A 23,333-nucleotide genomic window follows, 5' to 3' on the forward strand; every position below is an offset into this window, starting at 1 on the left:
TTTTTTTTTTTTTTTGGCTGATACTATATAAGCTTGCCTTCTTGCATCATGTGCCCTTGCTAATTCTAATATAATAGTGTTTTCTCCATTAGCTGCGATATTACATGAAGGTGATCCATAGTTGAGAATCCTGTCCTAAAGCCAGCTTTTGCCCTTTTTGTACATTCTCATGAAATATTATTTGTAAACTGTTAGTAATGACCCCATGAAGAACTTGTAGATGTGGGACAACAAGCTAATTGGTCTATAACTTTCAATTTCTGGTTTATCTTCTTTCTTATGCAGCAAAACTATGATTGCATTATTCCACTCCTTAGTGTCACACCTTTTCTAACGCATTTTGTGAAGAGTCTTGCTAGTTTTTGTGTCATGTATCTTCCTCCCAATTTTAACAACTCTACAGTAATTTCATCTTCCCCCGAGGCTTTCTGATTCTCCATTTTCTTCAACGTATGCTCTACCTCATCAGGAAGGATATCAGGCATGTTGTATGTGTTACTGATTTGCAATTCATCTTCCCCACTGCTGGCATCATTCCCTTTCCCCTTGTATAATTCTCTATAGTAGTCTTCTGCTATTTGAATTATGCGTTCTCTGCTATTTATAAGTACATCATCGCTATTCTTCAGTTTCAGTATCATTTGTCTTTCTGTATTACTGTTCGTGGCTGCTGATTTAAATCCTTTGTTTTCCCTTAATGCTTGTTCTACTTTTCTTGTGTTAGATCGTCTTATGTCCTCTCTGGGTCTCTTTCTAATGGCTTTGCATAACTCAGTATACTCAATTTCTCCTTATCAGCGTGTTTATCTTGCTTTAAATTTGTCGTCTTCAGTTCTTTATGACAAGTGTTTCTTGACTAATTTTTTCTTCTTTGGATTTCTTTTTACCTATAAGTTTCTTGGACTTTATTACATTCAGAAAATTGTAATATTCCTCATCTGTATCTTGGTCCTAAGCAGTTTGTAGAAGATCAAACTTGTTCTTAAGTTCCAGTACGTACTGCCTTTTCTCCTCTTCTGTTACCTCAAACAGTTTTGTGTTATTTACTTGAGTCAGTTTTTTTCCTTTCTTTTCTTGCATCTAGTGTGCATCTTACCATCCTGTGATCACTTCCAGCATTTACCTTGTTCAGGATGTCAGCATCATTCATGCTATATCTTCTGTTAGTGGGGATGAAGTCGATTTCATTAGATGTGCAAAGGGAACCCAAATTCACAAAAGGAGATCAAAAGGTGACATGAGTAATTAGAGACCTGTTAACTTCACTACTGTTCCAGAGAAAATATTGGAGTTACTGGTTAAGGAAAAATGCAGAACCATCTGGCTACAAATGCAGTTGCAGCATAGATTTTTCAAGGAGTGATCATGCCTGACCAACTGATTGGATACTATGACACAGCAAGAAAGGAACTGGATGCAAAAAATAATTTTTAAATCATAGACAATAAACCCTCGTTACTGTTAATCCGGGTCAAAATACAAAAAATTCTGTTCAGTTTTTTTTTTTTTTTTTTTTTTTTTGTAGTTGTTGGCACATCGGCTTCTGTGGCTATAATGCACCTCCCAAGGTTTTTGTAATACATTGATTCAAGCCCAAGCCCAAGCCCAAGGCAGGATACGAACCCACGACCTTTGGGTTGCCAGGCAGGCACTTTACCCACCCGGCTAGCCCGGTTGGCTTGTTTACAGTTGAGTACTGTAAACTTTGAAAGACACACAGGATTTAGGAAGGCAAAAGAGTCACTCTGACTGTGGAGAGAGAGAGAGAGAGAGAGAGAGAGAGAGAGAGAGAGAGAGAGAGAGAGAGAGAGAGAGAGAGAGAGAGAGAGAGAGAGAGACGGAACATACATCACATTGTCTTGGGTATTATTCAGTATTGATGTTGACTCCGAGTTGAACGGGAGTAATTGCTTATGTCGCTTCACTTGCATACTTCTTTATACATATATATGTACATAAGTTAACATATTTTATATATTATGGGTTTATGTAATTGTTGGTTAAACCACAACACTGCTGCCTTGTCAAGGTTCTCATATGCAGACAGTTTCATCATTTTTCTGAGTCATGCCTTTTAAACAATCAAATGTGCCCGCAAAATCTAATAGCTTCCCTTTATTTTTTATGATGTTGCATATGGTTTGGTTACCAACATTATAATGGTTCATTAAAGATTTAACAGATGCACTGTTTTCAAACTTTTGAATAATTAAGTTTTTATTCAATTGAAAGCACGACTCGTGTTTACCCATCATTTTTGCAATTTCTAAAACAACAAAAAAAAAAATTTTTACTATAAAAAAAAAATTGACACTCCTGACATAACGAAACTTTTTTTTTTTATTTTGCCGTGCAATGGAGTACAATCCAAGTGATGCACTAAAATAAACTAAACATTTGTTCTCTTTCCATTGTTTTTTGAAGGGCTGGTGTGAAAACAACAGGGATTGCAGGTTAATAGGTACATTCACTCCCAATCACAACTTCACTTCTTGTCGCTTATTTACGATTTGCAAAACATCTATTTATTACTTGAATTTTGATTTCCAGTGGATTTTTTTTTTTTTTTTTTTTTCATTGGAATCTTGTAGTGTCCCAGTTAATCAAGAGAGACTGCTGTACGATTTCTGAATCTTCTATCAATGGATAAATGTACTGTCTTTTTATAGTTTTTAAATAAAGGCTCTACAGTGATATTTTTTTGTTTTTTCATCAGCACTACCTATGTCATTAAATTTTCTATTTATTTGTGTTCTAAGTTTTTTTCTTTTAGGGCAATCTTTTGGTTCACTAATCCAGATTATCGCTTAATCCGAATGACCTTTCCTCCAATTAATCCAGATTAGCAAGGGTCTACTGTACTTATACTTCAGAAAAGCTTTTGATACTAGACTGTGGTACAAATTGAAGCAATATGGTATTAGGGGCAAGTTACTATTATGGAAAGGGGACAGGTGAATGGAAGATAGGATTTTTATCAATGGGTGCTGCTCTTCATGGACTAATGTTATTAGTGGAGTCCCTCAGGACTCAGTGCTGTGCCCATTGTTTTCAGTATTTACTAATGATACTGATGAAGGCATATCGGGCTTAATGTCTAAGTTTGCAAATGATACAAAGATTATCAGTATGGTTAATGACAATAATCAGTGTCAGCTACAGCAACATGGTCTAAAACATGAGAAGTGACAATTTAAATTTAACATTAACAAATGTAAGGTACTTCACCTGGGTAGCAGAAATCTCAGATTAACATACCAACTGTGTGGTATACACACTCAAAATGGTGGAGAATGGAAATGCTCTGGAGTGTGGGGGAATTTGTGCAGTCAAATATGAAATTTTTTGAGCAGTTCACATAGGTTGCTGGGACAACTCATAGGGTTTTGTTAATGATATACAAGAATTCTGCCAGCAGTTTCATGGAAGTCTTTATCCCCTTGTACAAGGCAATAGTTAGGTCACATCTTCGAGTACAGCATACAAGTCTGGAAGCCTCATTTTAAGAAAGATGTTGACCTCTTGGAACAAGTGCAGAGAAGAGAAAAAAGGTCAGCCAAGAGCCCTTATCACAAAAGACTTCACTTCTGAAAATTTTAGCACTTGAAAGGAAACTTGACTGAGACACTGGTTTTAAACAGAGTGAGCACATTGACTTTAAACAGAGTGAGTAATTATTACTTACTGATGATGGTATTCATTCTTTCTCAGACAACATACAAAAGGGACACGAACTTAAATTGAAAAAGGATAACTGCAGAAAAAATGTGTGAAAATTTGCTTTCAGCCAGAGACTGATTATTTTAACAAACTACCACATGATGGGTATCTAGTGTGGAACTGGATAATTTGAATAAATTTAAGGAAGAATTAAACATATAACTGTTAGAGGAGAATAGACAAATATTACTTTTTTAGAAGAAATGAGGTGGGTAGTTTTATGAGGGTTTTTTTGCTGCTGATATTAGGCTTATTTTCGGCATCATTTGCCACTACTACTACTGTTAATAATAATAAAATTTCATGAAAGTCTATCCACTGCAAAGATAGTTCAGATGTGGATGGAGTGGTAAAGACAACAGCCAAAAATTATTCTTTGCATCCAATTCCTTCATAAGGACTTCAGTTGTTTATCAGATTGGTCAGGCATGATATCTTAGAAATAAATAAATTAGATACATAAAGCATATATTCAGTATAGCAAATGTAAAAAAGTTGCTTCTATATAACACTGCCTTTTCATTGCCAGTTTGCATGACTGGAAATATCTCATAATGCAGACCCAATTATATTTGTTTCATAATAAAAGGTCAACAGATAAAAGTTGTGATTGAACACTAAATGCATTCTTCATCAAAAATTATTTACTCGAGAAAGGTTCCAATACAAATACATTAGAAGCATTTCAACAGTTACAATAAAGAAAAATACTCTCACTATAATGGTCTTTCTGCAAAATTTCAGCTATCAATACAAACTGTAAATGACAAAAAAAAAAAAAAATTTTTTTTTTAAATATAAGATAAGCTAAGTCAAGACAACAAAATAGAAGACAAGAAATACATGCAATCATCACTGCATAGTAACTACATGTTCTGTCTTCAGTAGTTCAATTATTATAGCAGTGAATTTATGTTAAGTTTTGAATTTGTGAATCATGGTAGCGATATATGTATGCTATAACTTTCATGATATTGACAATACATTTGTCATTATTAATATATGCTACAGATTGAATTTTTTTTTAATTAGCATTTGCTGCTTGTAACATAGCAGAAATTTAACACATTATTACTCACTAATGCACTACAAATATGCAAAATTTCAGGTAAGGTTTCTATATAACCACTTTGTGGTTACCTTGTGAACATTTTCCCCATTCACCTCATATAAACAAAGTTGAACTTATTTTAAAACTATACTCAACTAATAAATTAGAAATACAAGATATACAAAAAAAAGTAAAATAACTTTACTGGTTAGTGAAATCGTGATATGCTTTTCACAGGAATACAAGCATTAAATATATGCATTTTAGTTTTATGTGAACTGACTGTCACTTTTCTGTTTCAGAGTAACCAGTTTCTGGAATAATAAGATCTCAAGAGAAAACAAAAACCGTGAGATATGTACATGAATGTGGTTCAATAATTCAAGCCCAAAGATGAGTTCAATATGCAATGAACAAACCGGCAGATTTGTTCATTTCATGAAAGGCACTCTATAGGATGGTAGTTGGATCATTTTGAAAATATGGATTCTGTCATGAAGAGGAAAACTACTGAAAGGCAAAGAGAAACAAATGAAAGGGCAATTCATTTGCCCTTTCATTTGTTTGCAAAATTACTTCTATTAGGAGTAATTTTGCAACAGTCTTAAAAAGACAATCAGGAGAGCATCATTTGAAGTGAATATCCCTAATACTCTGTTCATCATATCTTCATACAGAACTGAGGTTTAAATGCCATAAAATGCAACAGTTCATCAACTTTAGAAGAAAATTATGAAACAAGAGTAAATGCTTGTCAAGAATTAACTGAAAGGATATAATCAGATTACAACTTCTTACCAAACCTAATTTAGTGATGAGACTACATTTTACATGTCGGGCAAAGTTAATCAGCACAATTATAGAATAAGAGAAGAATTTGACTTTCTTATTGATACATTCATGTTGATACACCATATATATGAATGTCTGGCTATTATAACTTGAATATAACCATTTCCAACTGCTTAATGCTCTCATTCTACCGAAATTTCTAGAATTCATAGAAATGCTAAGTTATGTGATCACAACAAATCAACTCCGACATGTGACCAACAGTGGTTGAAGATTCTTGAAAACAGATAATTACTGTTTCTGACGTTCTTCAGTATTCACCTTTTAACAAAAGTTATGTTTATGCTTTGATTAAGTGCCCATTCCTTAGGGCAGCGTTTCCCAAACTGGGGTCTGCGAGCCCCGGGGGATCCATAGACCAATTCCAGGGGGTCCTGAAAAACCCTCTGGAACTGGTCAAATTATTCATTCTATGTATAGCAAATTGGTGATAAATAAAGTTATTATTACATATTTATGTAAAAAAATAATAAAGTTGAGTTGTTTTAAATATAAAACTTTGTTTTCTTTTTAGATTTTTTTTCTGACTATCTATTTTATAGAAAATAGATAGTCAGATAGACAACCATCAATGACCCCTAGAATATGTCAAAGTCGAATTGGAATCTAAGAGGAAATCAAAGACACTCAATAATTAGGTGAATCAAAAGACAGTGTAGGATCAACAATCATCCAAAAAACATTTTAAAAATTGAATTGTCCTGCTTGGGAAGCTGCATGTAAGCCTTTATCTCTGCAGCATCTTACGTCACCGTCTATCCTGATTCAGAGAACTGGAGAAATGGACTTTAAAGCAGTGGCACAACGTGATGTGGAGTGATCAATGACACTAACCGAGGCATGGGATGGACATGTCTGAGTGTAGAGTATGACAAAATATATATATATATATATATATATATATAGGGGTTTGCAAACTGTTTTTGATTTTTGAAAGGGCTTGTAGATCTCAGTAGTTTGGGAACTAGGGGATTTATTTTATTCACTTCTTTTAAAATGCTTTTAAATTTTTAAACTGTACATAATTATTAGATTCACAGTGAGCTGCAAATAAAATACATACTTTGATTAAATTTTTAATTGAAAGTTATTTAGCTAAGTCTCTTGAGCTGTCCTTTCGAAATGCAATCTGACTTTTAAACAATAAGGACTTTCTATTTTCTGACTCAAATTTGAAATTTTATAATATATGCAAATAAAAATGTAAGTAATAATTTGTGCCATAACATAACTAGCGATCAGAGGGAATATTCCTTTTTTTTTTTTTTTTTTTTTCAAATTGAAAAGACTTTAAAATAATTATTAACTAATGCCAGGAATATACAATGAGTAGCAATGCATATAAAATTTCCTCTGATAAATTTTATCATTCAAGATAAATCAAACTTTCACATTCCACAAATTAATAATAAAAAAAACTTCTCAAAGAAAATTAAATATTTATTTTTTTTTTTAATTTTATGAATCATTACTTAAAAAATACTGTCGATATGAACAGAGAGAAAACACTGCTACAAATTTTAAGCATCTTTGAAACAGTACATTAACTGGTATAATATGCTAACAATAACTCACCACTTCTGAGAGCTGTAAAATATCTTTCCCATTACCGTTCTTTCCAGAATTTATTTTCCCTGGTGCCTACCAAAAAACACTTTCATATATTTATAAATTAATATAAGCATACAAATATATAAGCTATACAATATATAATATATACAAATAAATACATAATATAAGCTAACAAAACCATTTTACAAATTAAAGTGGGTTGGGCAATTTTTGAATCTATAAATAAAATACCATATTTTCTCAAATACTTTGGATACACCACACATCCCATTTAACTTTTTATATGAATATATTATATTAGTCTTAAAGTATACATACTGGCAATGCATGGTACCTTGTTCTCAAATCAAACACAGCTATCCAATATAAAAACAAATATGTAACAGCATATGGTACAATTTTGTTTTTATACTGAATAGTTTCACATGCTCCTCATGGATATTCAAGAGCATGTGAACTTATCCTCTTCAATAACCATCCATTACACATACAGGGTGTCCACAAACCCCTTTACAAAACTAAACCATTATTGTGTGAACAGAGTACACAATACAAACCTGAAACCACTTCTATGTTATAGAGGATATTTTCAAGTTTTTTTGTTTTTTTTTGACCAAAGAGGAAATGTGTATACTGCAATACACGGCAGCAAAATTACAAAACTGTAATCATGGTGGAGGATATTTTGTTACTGTTGTTTGTGGTTTGATGGCACAAAAGCTGCTTTGGCTATATTGTGCCTGCTCAAGTTTTGCTTTTAATGGTTAGGTTATTACTGATGTTGGTGTATTAGATGTGATTGGTCAGAGATATTTATTAAATTGAGGAGAGTAATGAGTTCATTTATGTCTGTTTGTTCTCCAATGATAAGTTGAAGAGTTAATAGTTCATGTGGCCGTGATTAGAATACTAACTGCCAGACTATTTGGTATTGTGGGCATTCTACGATTACATGCTTTACTGTGAGTTGAGAACAACACTGCAGCACTGTGGAGGATCATCTTTCATTAGGAGGTAAGAGTGCATTAAATGAGCGTATCAGATACGAAGCTGGGCGAGGATAACTTCTTCGTGCCTGTTTGAAATAAAACTTGGTTACCAGCATTTCAGTTGCTGTTTTATTTGATATAATTTGTTGCTTGTTTGGGATTGCCAGGTTTGTGTCCATATGTTTTCAGAAGCTTTTTGAATGATATGGGTAAAGTCATTGTATAGGACTTTATGCATGATAGAATTTATATTTGACAGATATTAAGCAGCTTGGTCAGAACGTTCACTGTCCGGTTTTCCAGAATGTCCAGGAATCCAAACAAACAATTTGTTCTTTAGAGGCAAAACAGATATGAGAGAATTTTTCTCAGATATGGATGAGTACAGTGGTTTTCTAAGTGTAAAGCATAAATTGCGCTTAATGCATCGTTAAAAATTTATACTTTTTTCCGAGGGTATTTTTGTCAATGTGATTTAGTGCGAAACTTATGGCAAATAATTCTGCACTATATATACTGCAATTTATGGGAAGAGACAGTAATTATGCTCTTTGGCAGGACCACTATCGTATTACCTATGTGTGTATCCATTTTGGAGTCATCGGTATACATATCAGAGTAGTCGTAGAAATTCATTGCATAAGCAGAATGCAGTTGTTTCATATGCTGTTGTTGTGGGATTGCAATTTGTTTCCATTTTGTCAGATCCATATCACAATTGACTGAACTGGTTTTTGACGGTGCAAGGGATGTGGAATTACCTTGGCAGATTTTATTCTACACTTAAGATCTACTGCAAAAGTAAACATTTTAGTCAGATACCCACTGGTTTGCATTTGCTAGGTTTATTACTATATAAGGTTTCCCAATTCGGGTTATACACATACTGCACCTTGGTTATACAGAAAGGCTTTGAATTTTTACAGTGTACTTCAGAAGAACTTGTTTACGAATTTCAAGTGGGGGTTCATGGATCTCTGTATAAACTGTACACAGGAGATGTAGCAAATGTCCCAGATGCAACATGTTGTTGTTGTTGTTATTTCAGTTTTTAGAAGCACTAGCAACTAAGGCCATATTGCTTTGGGGATATGCGGTGGTCATTCCCTGACCTTTCCGCATCCTCCATATTTGGTACCGGGGCTCGAACCCCGGTATAATCAAGAAGCAACATGTAATGCACTATGATGAAGAGGGTTTAACAAATTTAGGACCCTATTCCTAGCTGAGGAGTAGATGGAGGAACCATAATCTACTTAGATATCAGTGCACGATAAATACGTAGGAGTAAGTAAAAATCAGCTCCTCATGTCATGGCAGATACTGCTCAGAGAATGTTTAATTTTATTTAGACAGACCGTACATAGGTATTTTATGTTTTTTTAAATTTAATTCATTAATCATGATTAATCTTTTATCCTTTTATCAATGGATAAAAGGATGGTTGAGTGGGAGAAGACAGAGGGTGGTAATCAATGGGTGCTGCTCTTTGTGGCCTAATGTTATTAGTAGAGTCCCACAGGGTTCGGTGTTGGGTCCACTGTTGTTTTGTATATTTATCAATGATATTGATGAAGGTATATCAGGCTTAGTGTCAAAGTTTGCGGATGATACAAAGGTTAGCAGGGTTGTTAATGACAGTAATGGCAGTGTGTTAATGCTACTGAAATACCATATAGTGTGCTACTGTATGGTATTTCCTTCCAGAATACCATACAGCCAACACTCTTGATTAGATAAATATAAATTCCATCAGATCATGTCTTGGTAATAGTCTGTTCTCTGGTGGAGCCTTGTACCATTGCTCAGAGAATGTTTAATTTTATTTAGACAGACCGTACATAGGTATTTTATGTTTTTTTAAATTTAATTCATTAATCATGATTAATCTTTTATCCTTTTATCAATGGATAAAAGGATGGTTGAGTGGGAGAAGCAGAGGGTGGTAATCAATGGGTGCTGCTCTTTGTGGCCTAATGTTATTAGTAGAGTCCCACAGGGTTCGGTGTTGGGTCCACTGTTGTTTTGTATATTTATCAATGATATTGATGAAGGTATATCAGGCTTAGTGTCAAAGTTTGCGGATGATACAAAGGTTGGCAGGGTTGTTAATGACAGTAATGGCAGTGTGTTAATGCTACTGAAATACCATATAGTGTGCTACTGTATGGTATTTCCTTCCAGAATACCATACAGCCAACACTCTTGATTAGATAAATATAAATTCCATCAGATCATGTCTTGGTAATAGTCTGTTCTCTGGTGGAGCCTTGTACCATTCTCATCCTCATGTTGTTTAGAATTACAAGAATGTAAAATGAGATAATTTGTGAGATTTCTTTCCTTGTTTTCCTTGTTTGAATTACTGTTCCAAACCTCCAAATGTCAATGTTTGCTCAAACCGTTTCAGTAATATTATTCTTGTTGGGATGAAATCCTTTATTCCTTACCCCACCATTAAAATCTCCTCCTTTATCTGAACCTTGGTTTTCCAATAAATGTGCTAAGGCTGTTCAACATGAGAACATTGCATATCACAATTGGCTTGCATCCAAATGTCCAGGCTCATTTTCTGGTTACACTAAAGCTTGCAACAATTGTAAAGCAGTTATTAAACAGTCATGACTACATTTTGAATAGGATAAGAGTAGAAAACTTGTTTCTTGTCCAAGTGATGGTCGAGCATTCTGGTCTCTTGCTAAAGCTATTGGCCGCAACTTTTGCCCATCTCTATCTCACTTTTGTCAAAACTTGAGAGTTCTATTGCTACCTCAGCTAAAGATAAAGCTGCCCTGATACCATCCTACTTTTCTTCTAACTTGCATATTGATCATCTTGGTAAACCACCTCCTTCCATTCCCAGTACACTTCATTCATTGCTTCGTGTGGTCTTCAGACAACAGGATTTCAGAAGTATGAAGTCTTGATTCCAAGGAAGTGCCAATTCCTCTAGTATTTCATCACCTATTCTCAAAATGTGTCTTGAGTTTGCTCCTGATCTCTGTTTCCTTTTTACACTTTCTTATTCCACCAGTGTTTCTCCTTCTGCTTAGAAATTTGCTTATTTCCAGCTAATGGAAGGAAGGTGACACATTCCTTCCATCCAATTATCATCCCAATTCCCTTACTTCTCTTTCTGGCATCTCCATAGCCAGGTGGGCAGCAGCAGTGCATAGTACACACTTCTTGATTAGACCAGGGTTCGAGCCCGTGACCACCAAATACAGAGGATGTGGAAAGGTCAGGGAATGACCACCGCATATCCCTGGAGCAATACGGCCTTAGTTGCTAATGCTCCTAAAAACCAAATAACAACAACGACTTCTCTTTCTAAAGTAACGGAGAAATCTCTGAACCACCAATATCTAAACAATATCTGATCAGTCGTTGCCAGTATGGATTCTGTCACCGTAGACCCACTGGTGATATACTGGCTTATGTTACCCATTTATGGACAAATTCAATGAAGTATGGTGAAACTCACGCAGTTGCCCTTGACATTTCAAAGGCTTTGATTGTGTTTGGCATAAAGGTCTTCTAAATAAACTTCCATCTTATGGCTTACCAACTGTTTTTTCTAATTGGGTATCCAGTTCTCTCTCTGACAGCTCAGTGATGGTAAATGGTTGTCTTCTAACTTCTCCACGAATGCAGGTATTCCCCGAGATTCAGTTCTTTCTACCACTCTTTCCTCTTGCATATTAATGACTTTGCATTCACCAGAAATCCTAGCCATGGTTTTGCTGATTATAGCACATTGAATTCCACCTTCTAGTTTAGAAACCTTGTCTTGCTCAAACAGCTTCAACTTCTTGAGTATCTACTACCAATTCCCTAAATTATTATCTCCAAGTAATTTTCCAGTGGGGAAAAGATAACTTAGTTGATTTCAGGCCTTCTAAAACTTAGAGTTGTCTTATGTCTTGCAAAAAAGATTCTTCTGCTCCTATGTTTATCTTCAATGACACTCAGATCTAGACAAAATCAATTCTCTATTAGGGATTATCCTACTAATCCTCGTGGCATAAGCACATCACAAATATTGTTTCCCCTGCATCTAAAAACTGGGTTTTCTCTTTCACACTCAGCATTATTTTTCTTCTAAACTGCTCTGTATAAATCTCTAATCGCCTTATCACGGAATATTATTTCCAAATCTGGGTCAGTGTTACCAAAACCTCTCTCAGGCTTCTAGATTCCCTCAAAAGAGGGTAGCTTGGTTAATTAATGACCCATCTTTAACAGTCTCTCCCCTCTCCGTCTCATAGACGTTCTGTTTCTGCTGCATGACTTTTCTATAGCTATTTCCATGGGCACTGTTCTTCCGAATTGGCTTTATAATTTCTGTTCTGTCTTCCAAACCAGTCTGTACATGTGCCGCAACCATTCGGCATCCTTTCACTGTCAAAATTTCAAACTCAAAGAACCAATGTTTCTTCTTCTTTGTTTATTCTTTCTGTTTTCTGGAATAACCTCCCTTCAAATGTATTTCCTGAAATTACGATATATCGAAATTCGAGTCTAATGTCAACAAGTATATTCTTTTATCTTGACAACCTTCATTCCATGCATGTATTACTATAGGTTATAAATTAAAAAAAAATAAAATAATAAAAAAATAAAAAAAATCAACAAATCCTACTTAAAGATAGTATCCAAATTCTAGGATTAGGATGATCCTTTCGATTAATATAGTAGTAGTACTGGCATATGATGTAAGAAAGCAAGTGTATGAGCTCATGCAGCATCAGGCAAAAAAAAAAAAAAAATTTTTTTTACCAATGGCTCTAAATGTTTGTCCAGTTCCTCCTTAAATTTATTTAACCTATCAACTTCCACAATGACAATGGAAGTTTTTTCCACCAATTAACCACCCACTGGCTAAAGGCAAATTTCAGCACATCTATTCTACATCTGTCTTTCCTCAATTTGAATTTATGCTCCCTTAGGTTTGTAATCTGAACAAGTGGAAGAATCCCATCAGAATTCAGCATGCTCAACCCATTCAAATTGACTTTGCGCATTATAGCCTTAGATGCTAATGCACCATAAAACTCTAAAACACACAAACAAACAAACAAACAAAACAAACCCATTCAAAGCCTTATACACCTCAGTCAGATCACCTCGAAGGTGCCTAGTCTCCAGCCACTGCAATTTCCAGAACTTAAGCCTCTCTTGGTAAGAGGATCCCTTCAATCCCCTCACCAATCTTGTTGCCCTTCTTTGTACACGCTCAAGCAAATCGACACCCTTCCTAAAATGAGGCCTCCATACCTGGTACGCAGTACAAGGCATGGCCTGACCATTGCCTTATACAGAGGGACAATCATCCTTTTCCCTGCTAGCAAAATTCCTATATATCACTGATAAAACCCCACGACCAGCCCTGGCAGTCTGTCTGCATTGCTCAGAAAACTTCATATCTGACTGCACAATTACTCCCAGGTCTTTTTCATTTTCTACCACCCTAAGTGTAGTAACCACACAGTTGGTATGTTTCTCTGGGGTTACTTCTACCCATATGCAGTACTTTGCATTTGTCAAGGTTAAACTTCAGTTGCCACTTCTCAGGCCATGTGCCCAAATTTTCTAGATCCTCAGCATCTTGACCAGCTGGGTCCAGGTGACCAAAAAACAGAAGCCAGTTGGAGTCGTGAACATTAAAATCACCAAAGACAATTACTTCACTGTTAGGACAGTTGAGCAGGACGGAGTCTTGTTTTAAAAAATGGAAGTCAAAGATTTCCAAGTGATTAGTGGAGTTGGAAGAATGATAGATGTGACAGATCAAATCACAGATCCTGCGACAGAGCAGGACACAGGCTCTCTGACTACACTCAGAGATTTAAAGACAAAGGAGATCTAGGCAGGTGAAGGCAGATTACGAGAAATCTTTGGCAAAAGATGGAAAGAGTTCTTTACTTATGTAAACTCCAGAAGGAGGGTGATGGATCAAATTGGTCCACTTAACATAGATGGCTCAACTATTGACGATCCTGCTCATGAAGCTGATAAACTGAATGAGCATTTTGCATCTACATTCAAACATGGGATTTTATTCAAGGAAGGGAATGCCAGAAGTTTATAAAACTCTGACAGGAAGCTAAGTGATTTTGTAATAGCTGAGAGCAAAGTGGAGGAGAAATTGTTGAAATTAAAAAAGGCACCAGGGCAGATGGAATCTATCCAGGTATAATGAAGGAAGCAACAAGGGAAGTAAGCAAACCCTTAGCCATAATTATGAGAGTATCCATAAAGTCAGGGGAGATCCCCATGGATTGGAGATGTGCAAATGAATCGCCAATTCACAAAGAGTTCAAAGGGTGACACAAATAATCACCTAGACAAGACAGTAGTAATAGTTCAGACACATGGGTTTGTTAAGGGAAAGTCTTGTCTAACCAATTTCATTGGATACTACAATGTGGTCACAAAGGAACTGGATGCAAAAAAAAAAAAAAAAAAAATTTGATATCATATACTTGGATTTCAGGAAAGCTTTTGATACTGTTGCACATGTAAGACTGCTGTACAAATTGGAGTGGTATGGCATTAAGAGCAAGTTACTGCAATGGATAAAGGGATGGTTGAGTGGGAAAAGGTAGAGAGTGGTAATTAGACACTCCTCTACATGGCCTAATGTTATTAGTGGAGTCCTCCAGGGTTCAGTACTGGGCCCATTGTTGTTTTGTGTATTTATCAATGATATTGATGAAGGTCCAAGTTTGCAGATGATACAAAGGTTGGCAGGGTTGTTAATTACAGCAGAGACTGTATGGTACTGCAATAGGATCTAGAAAAGTTAGGCAGGTGGGCTGAGAAGTGGCAACTGAAGTTTAAACATTGACAAATGCAAAGTACTCCATGTGGGTAGCAGTAACCCAAGAGAAACATTAACTGTGTGGTACTACACTCAGGGAGGTAGAGAATGAAAAAGACCTGGGGGTAATAGTGTACTCAGATATGAAGTTCTCTGAGCAGTGCAGACAGGTTGCCAGAGCAGGTCATGGAGTTTTGTCAATGATATATAGGAATTTTGTTAGCAGAGACAAGGTGATTATCCCTTTGTATAAGACAAGGGGCAGACACACCTTGAGTACTGTATACAGGTCAGGAGGCCTCATTTTAGGAAGGTTGTAGAGTTGCTAGAATGAGTAGAGAGAAGGGCAACAAGATTGGTGAGAGGAACAAAGGGGTGTGTGCTTAAGTCTGCAAGTTTCAGCATCTGAAGACTAGGCACCTGCGAGGTGATCCGATTGAGGTGTATAAGACCATGAATGGTTTGAGCAGGCTCAATGCTGATGGGATACTTCTGCTTGCTCAGATTAAGAATCTGAGGACTAGATCAAATTGAGGAAAGACAGTTGTAGAATAGATTTACAGAAATTTTCTTTAGCCACAGGTAGTTGATTGCTGGACTAGACTTCCATCTGTGGTTGTTGTGGAAGTGGAAAGCTTAAATAAATTTAAGGCTGAACTAAACAAACATTTGGAGTGGCTGGATGGGTGAAATGGGAAGGGTTTTTTTTTTTTTTTTTTTTTTTTGGATGATGCTGTATAAGCTTGCTTTCTTGCATCATATGCCTCTACTAATGCTAATGGAGGAGGTTCCAAGTTAAGTCTCTGACAGGATATATCAGAGTAAACATTTTGTGGACACAAGTACCACCCTTTAAAGCGAAAGGAATAGCATTAAGCATTAGTAGAGGCATATGATGCAAGAAAGCAAGCTTATACAGCATCAGCAAAAAAAAAACCTTTCCATTTCACCAATCCATTTGCTCCATATGTCTGACTAGTCTGCCTTGAAATTATTTAAGCTGTCGACTTCTACGACAGATGGAAGTTTGTTCTAGCAATCAACCACATGCTGGCTAAAGGCAAATTTCTGCACATCTATTCCACAACTGTCTTTCCTCAATTTCAATTTATGTCCCCTCAGGCAATTAAGCTGGGCAAGAGAGACTCCCATCAGCGCTGAACTAGCTCAAACAATTCAGGGCCTTATACACCTCAATCAGATCACCCACTCACTAGACACGGTAATTTGCAAATCTAAAGCCTTTCTTCGTAAGAGCAACCCTTTGTTCCATTCACTAATCTTGTTGTCCTTCTCCGTACTCATTCCAGCAGCTACACATCCTTCTTAAAAATGATGCCTCCAGACCTGTATACAGTACTCAAGGTGTGGCCTCACCATTACCTTATACAAGGGGATAATCGCCTCCTTATCCCTGCTAGAAAAATTTCTGTATATCATTGACAAGACACTGTGAGCTACTCTTGCAGATTGTCTGCACTGCTCAGAAAACTTCATATTTGACTGTGCAATTGTCCCAAGGTGTTTTTCATTCTCCACCACCCTCAGTGTAGTACCGCACAGTTGGTATGTTACTCTGGGATTACTGCTACCCTATGCAGTACTTTACATTTCTCAATGTTAAACTTCAGTTGCCACATCTCAGCCCATCTGCAATAGCATACTGTCATTAACAACCCTGCGAACATTCATATAATCAGGGGCTCACATCTGGTGAGTATAGGTTGGGACACCCAGGGTCCTGAGCTAGATATCATCATTCTTCTCTTTCTTGGTGATTTCCTTCTACTTACTCTCTCTCTCTCTCTCTCTCTCTCTCTCTCTCTCTCTCTCTCTCTCTCTCTCTGGCTGGTGCAGCATTAGCCTCAGGCTTCCTTGCACCATATGGATAATCATAATCTGCAAACTTAGACATTAAGCCGGATATACTTTCATCAATATCATTGATAAATACAGAAAACAACAATGGAGCCAACACTGAACACTGGGGTACTACACTAATAACATTAGTCCACAAACAGCAGTGTCCACTGATTACCACTCTGTCTTCTCCCACTCCATACCAGCATTTGCCCCTTAATGACATACTGCTCCAAATTGTACAGCAGTCTTCCACATGCAACAGTATCAAAAGCTTTCCTAAGATCCAAGTATATGATATCAAAATTATTTTTTGCATCCAGTTTCTTTGTGACAGCATCATTGTATCCATTGAAATTTGTCACAAAGACTTCCCCTTAACAAACCCATGCTGTCCGAACTATAATCAAAGTGTTGTCTAGATGATCCTGCACTGCTTCTTTAACCAGAGCCTCCATTAATTTCCCTGAAACAGAAGTTAAAGTAACAGATCTGTAATTACTTGTCACCCTTTGAGAATTTGGGTCACATTTGCACATCTCCAGTCCATGGTACCTCTCCACTAAGTCCAAGGAAGCTCCTTATAATTATGGCTAAGGGTTTGCTTACTTCCTTTGCTGCCTCCTTTAATATAACTGGATATATCGAATCCATTACGGTTGCCTTTTTTATGTTTATCTTCAATTTCTCCCCCAATTTGCTCACAGTTATGAAAAAACCATTTAACTCACTACTACCATAGCATTAGTAGAGGCATTTGATGCAAGAAAGCAAGCTTATGCAGCATCAGCCAAAAAAAAAAATAAATAAATAAATAAAAAATAACCACTTCCACTTCACACCTCTGTTCTTTCGAAATACCTGTCCAGCTGAGCCTTAAACTTATTTAGGCTATCAACTTCCACGACAAGGGATGGAAGTCTATTGCAGCAACCAACCACCCGCTGGCTAAAGGCAAATTTCCTCACGTCTACCCTACATCTGTCTTTCCTCAATTTGAATTTATGCCCTCTCAGGTGATTATTCTGAGCAAGAGGAAGAACCCCATCAGCATTGAGCATGCTAAAACCATTCAACGCTTTATACACCTCTATCAGATCATCTCGCCGGTGCCTAGTCTCCAGACACTGTAATTTGCAAAACGTAAGCCTTTCTTTGTAAGAGCACCCCTTTGTTCCATTCACTAATCTTGTTGCCCTTCTCTGTACTCATTCCAGCATCTCTACATCCTTCTTGAAATGACGCCTCCAGACCTGTATACAGTACTCTAGGTGCGGTCTGACCATTTCCTTATACAAGGGAATAATCACCTCCTTATCCCTGCTAGAAAAATTCCTATATATCATCGACAATACACCATGAGCTACTCTTGCAGCCCGTCTGCACTGCTCAGAAAACTTCATACCTGCCTGCACAACCACCCCCAGGTCCCTTTCATTCTCTACCACTGTCAGTGTAGTACCACAGAGTTGATATGTTGCTCTGGGGTTGCTGTTTCCCATATGTACTACTTTACATTTGTCAATGTTAAACTTCATTTGCTACTGCTCAACCTTTCCAGATCCTGTTGCAGTAGCATAGTGTCAGTAGTGTCCTTGACAACCCTGCCAACCTTCGTATCGTCTGCAAAGTTGGACATTAAGCTTGATATACCATCATCAATATCATTTATAAATACAGAAAACAATAATGGACCCAATACTGAAACCTGAGGGACTCCACTAATAACATTAGTCCACAATGAGCAGTGTCCATTGATTACCACTCTGTCTTCTCCCCCTCAACCACCCCTTTATCCATAGCAGCAATTTGCCTCCAATGCCACACTGCTCTAATTTGTGCAGCATTCTTCCATGTGCAACAGTATCAAAAGCCTTTCTAAGATTCAAGTATATAATGTCAAAGTTATTCCCTGCATCCAGTTCTTTTGTAACTGCATCATAGTATCCAATGAAATTGGTTAAGCAAGGCTTCCCCTTAACAAAACCATGCTGTGTTAGAGTTATAACTGAAGTCTTGTCTAGATGATCCTGCAGTGCTTTTTTAACCAGTGCCTCCATTAATTTTCCAGGAACAGAAGTTAAACTAACAGGTCTATAATTACTTGTGTCGCCCTTTGATCCTCCTTTGTGAATTGGTGTCACATTTGCACATCTCCAGTCCATGGGTACTTCCCCTTAGTCGAAGCAAGCTCTCATAATTATGGCTTAAGGGTTTGCTTACTTCCTTTCTGCTTCCTTTAATATAACTGGATAGATCCCATCCACCCCAGGTGCCTTTCTTGTATTTATCTTCAACAATTTCTCCTCCACTTTACTCTCAGTTATTACAAGATTCTCTAGCTTACTGCCAGAGTTGAATACACCTCTGGCATTCCCCTCGCTGAATAACTCCTCATGTGTGAATGTCGATGCAAAATATTCATTCAGTTTGTTAGCTACCTGAGCAGGATCATCAACAGTTGACCCATTGATATCAAGTGGACCAATCTGATTCATCCCCTTCCTTCTATAGTTTACATAAGTAAAGAACTCTTTGCTGTTTTTCTTTGCATCCCTTGCCAAAGATTTCTCGTAATCTGCCTTCGGCTGCCTAACCTCCTTTGTAACTTGGTTACAGATCAACTTGTATCTATCATAGGCTTCTGTGTCAGGTGTTAATTTGTATGTATCCCATGCATTTTTCTTCTCTGCCATATGTCTCATCACTTCATCTGAAATCGATTTAGGCCTAATTCTTGAACAGTATTTCTTAGTTGTATTAAAAGCCTAGTAGCTTCCAAGGTTAATTCTTTGAATGCTTCCCATTTTGAATTTGCTATTGGTAACATCATCAGTTGGTCCCACTGTATAGAATTTAAATACAGTCTCAGACCATCGTAGTTGCCTTTACGAAAGCAATAACCCTTCCCTTTATCCCTGATGGTAGTTACCTCTTTGAGCAAATCCCACTACAGCACACTGTGATCACTGCCACCTAGTGGTCCTCTATCTACAGTTTCTTAATGCATGAAGAATCACTACTGATAATCAAATCAAGAGTATTACTCCCTCTAGTTGCCTCCCGAACATGCTGATGTAGAAAACAATCATCCAATAAATCCACAAAAGCCTTGCTAGTGTGTGAGTGACCAGGCCCCAAATTCCAGTCAATATCTGGGAAATTAAAATCCCCCATTATAAGACTCTCTGATTTACTGGCCCACTCTATTTCCCTGTCCAGTTTCTTATTATACTCATCAGAGTCATTAGGCCTATAGCACACTCCTACTCTCAATTTTGATCTCCCAATGCTTATGTCACACCAAACTGACTCGACACTGCACTGCACTGTCCAGCAATGTCGACTGGCTTCACTTCCTTGGATTATGTATTTCTTAACTAATAGCATAACCCCTTCTCCCTTCCTATCCTGTCTATCCTTTCTGTAGACATTGTACTCCCCAAATTCCAGTTCTGCATTCCTTATATCTGTGTGACACCACGTCTCTGAAATCCCCACAATATCGGACTTTGATGTTTTGAGCAATACCTCAAATTCATCAAATTTATTTACTAAACTCCTAGCATTGGTGTACACGCAAGTATACATACACCTGTTCTTTTTCTTAGCTACCCTAACAAAACCTATGTGTTTATTTGTACCCCAATGATTCCCAGCAGTCTCTGAAATATCCTGCTTCTCATTTTCTAGGCTGCAGCTCATTCCAATAGAAGCAGTGCAAGATCGCTTTCACCTCTGCCAGTGGCTACTGTTAATCTATTATCCCCCCAATCTAGCAGTTTTCCGACCCACCTAACACTGCCTCGATAGCATCAGCAAACATTCTTGCACCCTTTCTATTTAAGTGTATCCCATCCCTGTAGAAGCAGTCTCTCCTGTTAACAAGTACAGACCAGGCTGAAAAAAATTCTACCCCTTGAGCCTTGCACAATCCTTCCAGGGCCGAATTGATCGACAGGGCTCTCATCATATACTCTCTCCTATCGTGTCTGGGCAGAATTGCAGACACTTTCAAATTCAACCCTAATTCACGGCTTTTTTTCAAGTGACCTGTACTTGTTAAGTAATTCTGTCGGTCTCCTACTCTTAATATCATTAGTGCAAACGTGTACAACTATATCACCTTTTGTGCCCTTAAAAGATGATATCCGCTTTACAACGTCATCAACCTTTGCCCCTGGCAGACATAACCTGGTCCTGTTCCACCTATCCTTTTTACAAAGCATGTTTCCCGTTTCCCCTGACAATAGTCACCAACAACTACTAGTTCCTTTGGGACCAGCGCATTCTGCCTTGGGGGCTGCCGCTCTGTTGCGCGATGACCAAGTGCAAGCTCTGGCATTGGTGTGGGTAGCTGAGAGCTTGATGGGCCCCTTCACTTTTAATCCTTCGAGGGCATCCACCCTGTCCTTCAAGCTCTCATATAGGCCCAGAACAATGCTGAGTTGTCGCCTGATTTCCTTACACTCCTTGCATCGCACACACACAAAGACATCCCACATGCAGTTCTCCCCTGAGCCACACCACTCCCATTAGCTTGGGCCTTTTGCTTTGCTGCTCTGGTCAGAGTCATGATTTCGATTTAATTTCAGTACAAAATTAAAACCCTAAACTTATATCTCAACACAGTTATAACGCTATATTTATGTTTCAGTATCGAGTGTTATCTACAAAATCCCTTTATATAACTTCCGTATCAAGTTAAGTATTAATTATTTATTTTTTTACTAATTATTTATGTTACGTAACTCAAGTCGTTATATGTATAGTTAAAAGTACAATTTAATTGACAATTGAAGTTCAACAAAATTAATTATCTGATTAATTGACAATATTATGTACTATACTATACTATATTAAGCTTATGCTATCGAGTCTGCTGACGAGGCTACTAGGAGACGGTCGTGTTCAAAGCCGCTAAGTGGATTTTTCTTATTTATTGATTTGAAATTGTTTTTCTACAACTTTTGATTTAAATTTAGTAGTATAACATTATTTTGTGATTTTCTGATTAATTTGGTGTATTTATTCTTTACTCGGCCTTGTAATTGCATAAAAGTATCGGTAAGGGTTTCCACGTGTTTCAACTCCGCTACCGTTCCTAACTTTCCCGCCTTTGTGATACGATAGTTATATACTGTACTAGATAGCGTTAGTTGAACTTCGTTAGCAGTTAAATTGTACGTTTAAATAAATACATATTACGACTTAGATTACAAACGTAATATAATTAATTATATTTAACATAATTAATAACATAACATAATTAATTATAATTAATTAATAGAATCATGACTCACACCAGAGCAACAAAGCAAAAGGCTCAAGCTAATGGAAGTGCTGTGGCTCGGAGCAGAACTGAGGGGGGGCAGTTGTCCTCTGACTCACAGCCTTATAAAATGCACTGTTTGCTTGATGTTTGCAGAGCAATCGGGTACGGGACATGATACTACCAAGGGGGATGTCTTTGTGTGTGCGCGATGCAAGGAGTGTATCGATATCAGGCAACAACTCTGCGTTCTTGTGGGCCTATATGAGAGCTTGAAGGACAGGGTGGATGCCCTCGAAGAAACTAAATTGAGGGGCCCATCAAGCTCTCAGCTGCCCACATCAACGCCAGAGCTTGCACTTGGGCATCGCGTGACACAGAGACAACCCCCAAGGCAGAATGCGCTGGTCCCAAAGGAACTAGTAATTTTTGGTGACTCTATTGTCAGGGAAACGGAGAACATGCTTTGTAAAAAAGATAGGTGGAACAGGACCAGGGTATGTCTGCCAGGGGCAAAGGTTGATGACATTGTAGAGCGAATATCATCTTTTAAGGGCACAAAAGGTGATATAGTTGTACACGTTGGCACTAATAATATTAAGAGTAGGAGACCGGCAGAATTACTTAACAAGTACAGGTCACTGTTGAACAAAAGCCGAGAATTAGGGTTGAATTTGAAAGTGTCTGCAATTCTGCCCAGACACGATAGGAGAGAGTATATGATGAGAGCCCGGTCAATCAATTCGGCCCTGGAAGTATTGTGCAAGGCTCAAGGGGTAGAATTTTTTTCAGCCTGGACTGTACTTGTTAACAGGAGAGATTGCTTCTACAGGGATGGGATACACTTAAATAGAAAGGGTGCAAGAATATTTGCTGATGCTATCGAGGCAGTGTTAGGTGGGTCGGAAAACTGCTAGCTTGGGGGGAGACAAAGACCAATAGATTGACAGTAGCCACTGGCAGAGGTGAAAGAGATTCTTGCACTGCTTCTATTAGAATGAGCAGAAGCCTGAAAAACAAGATGCATGGTATTTCAGAGACTGCTGGGAGCCATTGCGGTACAAGTAAACACATGGGTTGTGTTCGGGTAGCTAAGAATAGAAACAGGTGCAGGTATACTTGTGTGTACACCAATGCTAGGAGTTTAGTAAATAACTTTGATGAATTTGAGGTATTGCTCAAAACATCGAAGGC

General features: G+C 37.4%; 1 protein-coding gene across 3 annotated transcripts in view; it reads right to left on the reverse strand.

The window, feature by feature from the left end:
- The window catches only part of LOC150088377 (serine/threonine-protein phosphatase 2A 56 kDa regulatory subunit delta isoform-like), a 484,719-nt gene that overhangs the window by 432,415 nt on the left and 28,971 nt on the right, over positions 1-23,333 (reverse strand). For all 3 annotated transcript variants that reach the window (XM_090369471.1, XM_090369470.1, XM_090369472.1), the window contains exon 2: positions 7,199-7,264. In XM_090369471.1, the coding sequence (XP_090225597.1) occupies positions 7,199-7,264 (66 nt within the window). The remainder of the gene's footprint in view (positions 1-7,198; positions 7,265-23,333) is intronic.

This window comes from Mastigoproctus giganteus, chromosome 3 (assembly GCF_048544385.1).
Source record: "Mastigoproctus giganteus isolate SK-2022 chromosome 3, ASM4854438v1, whole genome shotgun sequence".
Lineage (NCBI taxonomy): Eukaryota > Metazoa > Arthropoda > Arachnida > Uropygi > Thelyphonidae > Mastigoproctus > Mastigoproctus giganteus.